Genomic DNA, 867 nt, shown 5'->3' with positions numbered 1-867 from the left:
AAAAAAAAGTAGAAATCCCAGCCCAGTTTCAGTTAAATTAAAATTTCTAAATTAAAAGTAAGTAGTTCATTAAACTCAAAACAATTAAACAATTCAGATTGCTTAAAATGCGTCAGTTTCATGAACTTAAAAGAAAAAAAAAGTTTTAAATATTCATAAAAGTTCATTTGATTGAACTAATTCGTTTAATTTAAGTTTGCCCTACTCAAACCAATTAATTATTTTGAGCGTTAAGGTTTATAGTGTTTGTCTATTTGACATTAATATGGCTATAGATCTTTAATTAGAGGGAAGAAAGAAAAAGCCAATCACAATTCATTACACAAATACAAAAAAAAAGAAAAAATCACAATACAGTAGAAAAGATCTGTAGCTACTTCTGTTATATCGCAACCTTAACTGTTCAAGATGATTATTTTATATAGTTTATATATAGTGTTAAGTTTATAAAACCTGAAACTATAAAGTAATTTGTGTCCAATATCTGACAGTTGTCTAGTTTAGCCATAGAAGACTGTGAGAATGCTGAATTGGCCTATACCATGAGAGACCTGCCCCCTAGAGCTGGTCACAGCTTCCCTGGATGCGAGATGCCCATGATGGACAGGGAGCCAGATGGCAGCACCCGTCCTCATACTCCAGGGACACCCACTTTCACACGGCCGATGAACAGAAGTCTCCTGGACTCCGATCCGGAATTACCCCGCCGTGGGCAGCTCAGCTCCATGAGCTCTCTGGATTCTCCCCTGAGCCCCACTCGTCCTTGGGGCAGATTTGACCCCTACGACTCTGCTGAGGTAATGTCAGTGCTGTGTATGATGCATAATGTTGACTCAGCCTGTTTGATTGCTTGCTCTGGACCTGATT

General features: G+C 37.9%; 1 protein-coding gene across 1 annotated transcript in view; it reads left to right on the top strand.

The window, feature by feature from the left end:
• Positions 1 to 488: 488 nt before the first annotated feature.
• The window catches only part of LOC107578461 (septin-5-like), a gene marked incomplete at its 5' end in the record, with an annotated part of 6,420 nt that continues 6,041 nt past the window's right edge, over positions 489 to 867 (top strand). Inside the window, one exon of the mRNA XM_016264415.1 lies at positions 489 to 797. Within this exon, the coding sequence (XP_016119901.1) occupies positions 489 to 797 (309 nt within the window). The remainder of the gene's footprint in view (positions 798 to 867) is intronic.

This window comes from Sinocyclocheilus grahami, unplaced genomic scaffold (genome assembly GCF_001515645.1).
Source record: "Sinocyclocheilus grahami isolate Dianchi unplaced genomic scaffold, SAMN03320097.WGS_v1.1 scaffold10372.1, whole genome shotgun sequence".
Taxonomy (NCBI): Eukaryota; Metazoa; Chordata; class Actinopteri; order Cypriniformes; family Cyprinidae; genus Sinocyclocheilus; species Sinocyclocheilus grahami.
This window is presented reverse-complemented; position numbering and strand designations above follow the sequence as displayed.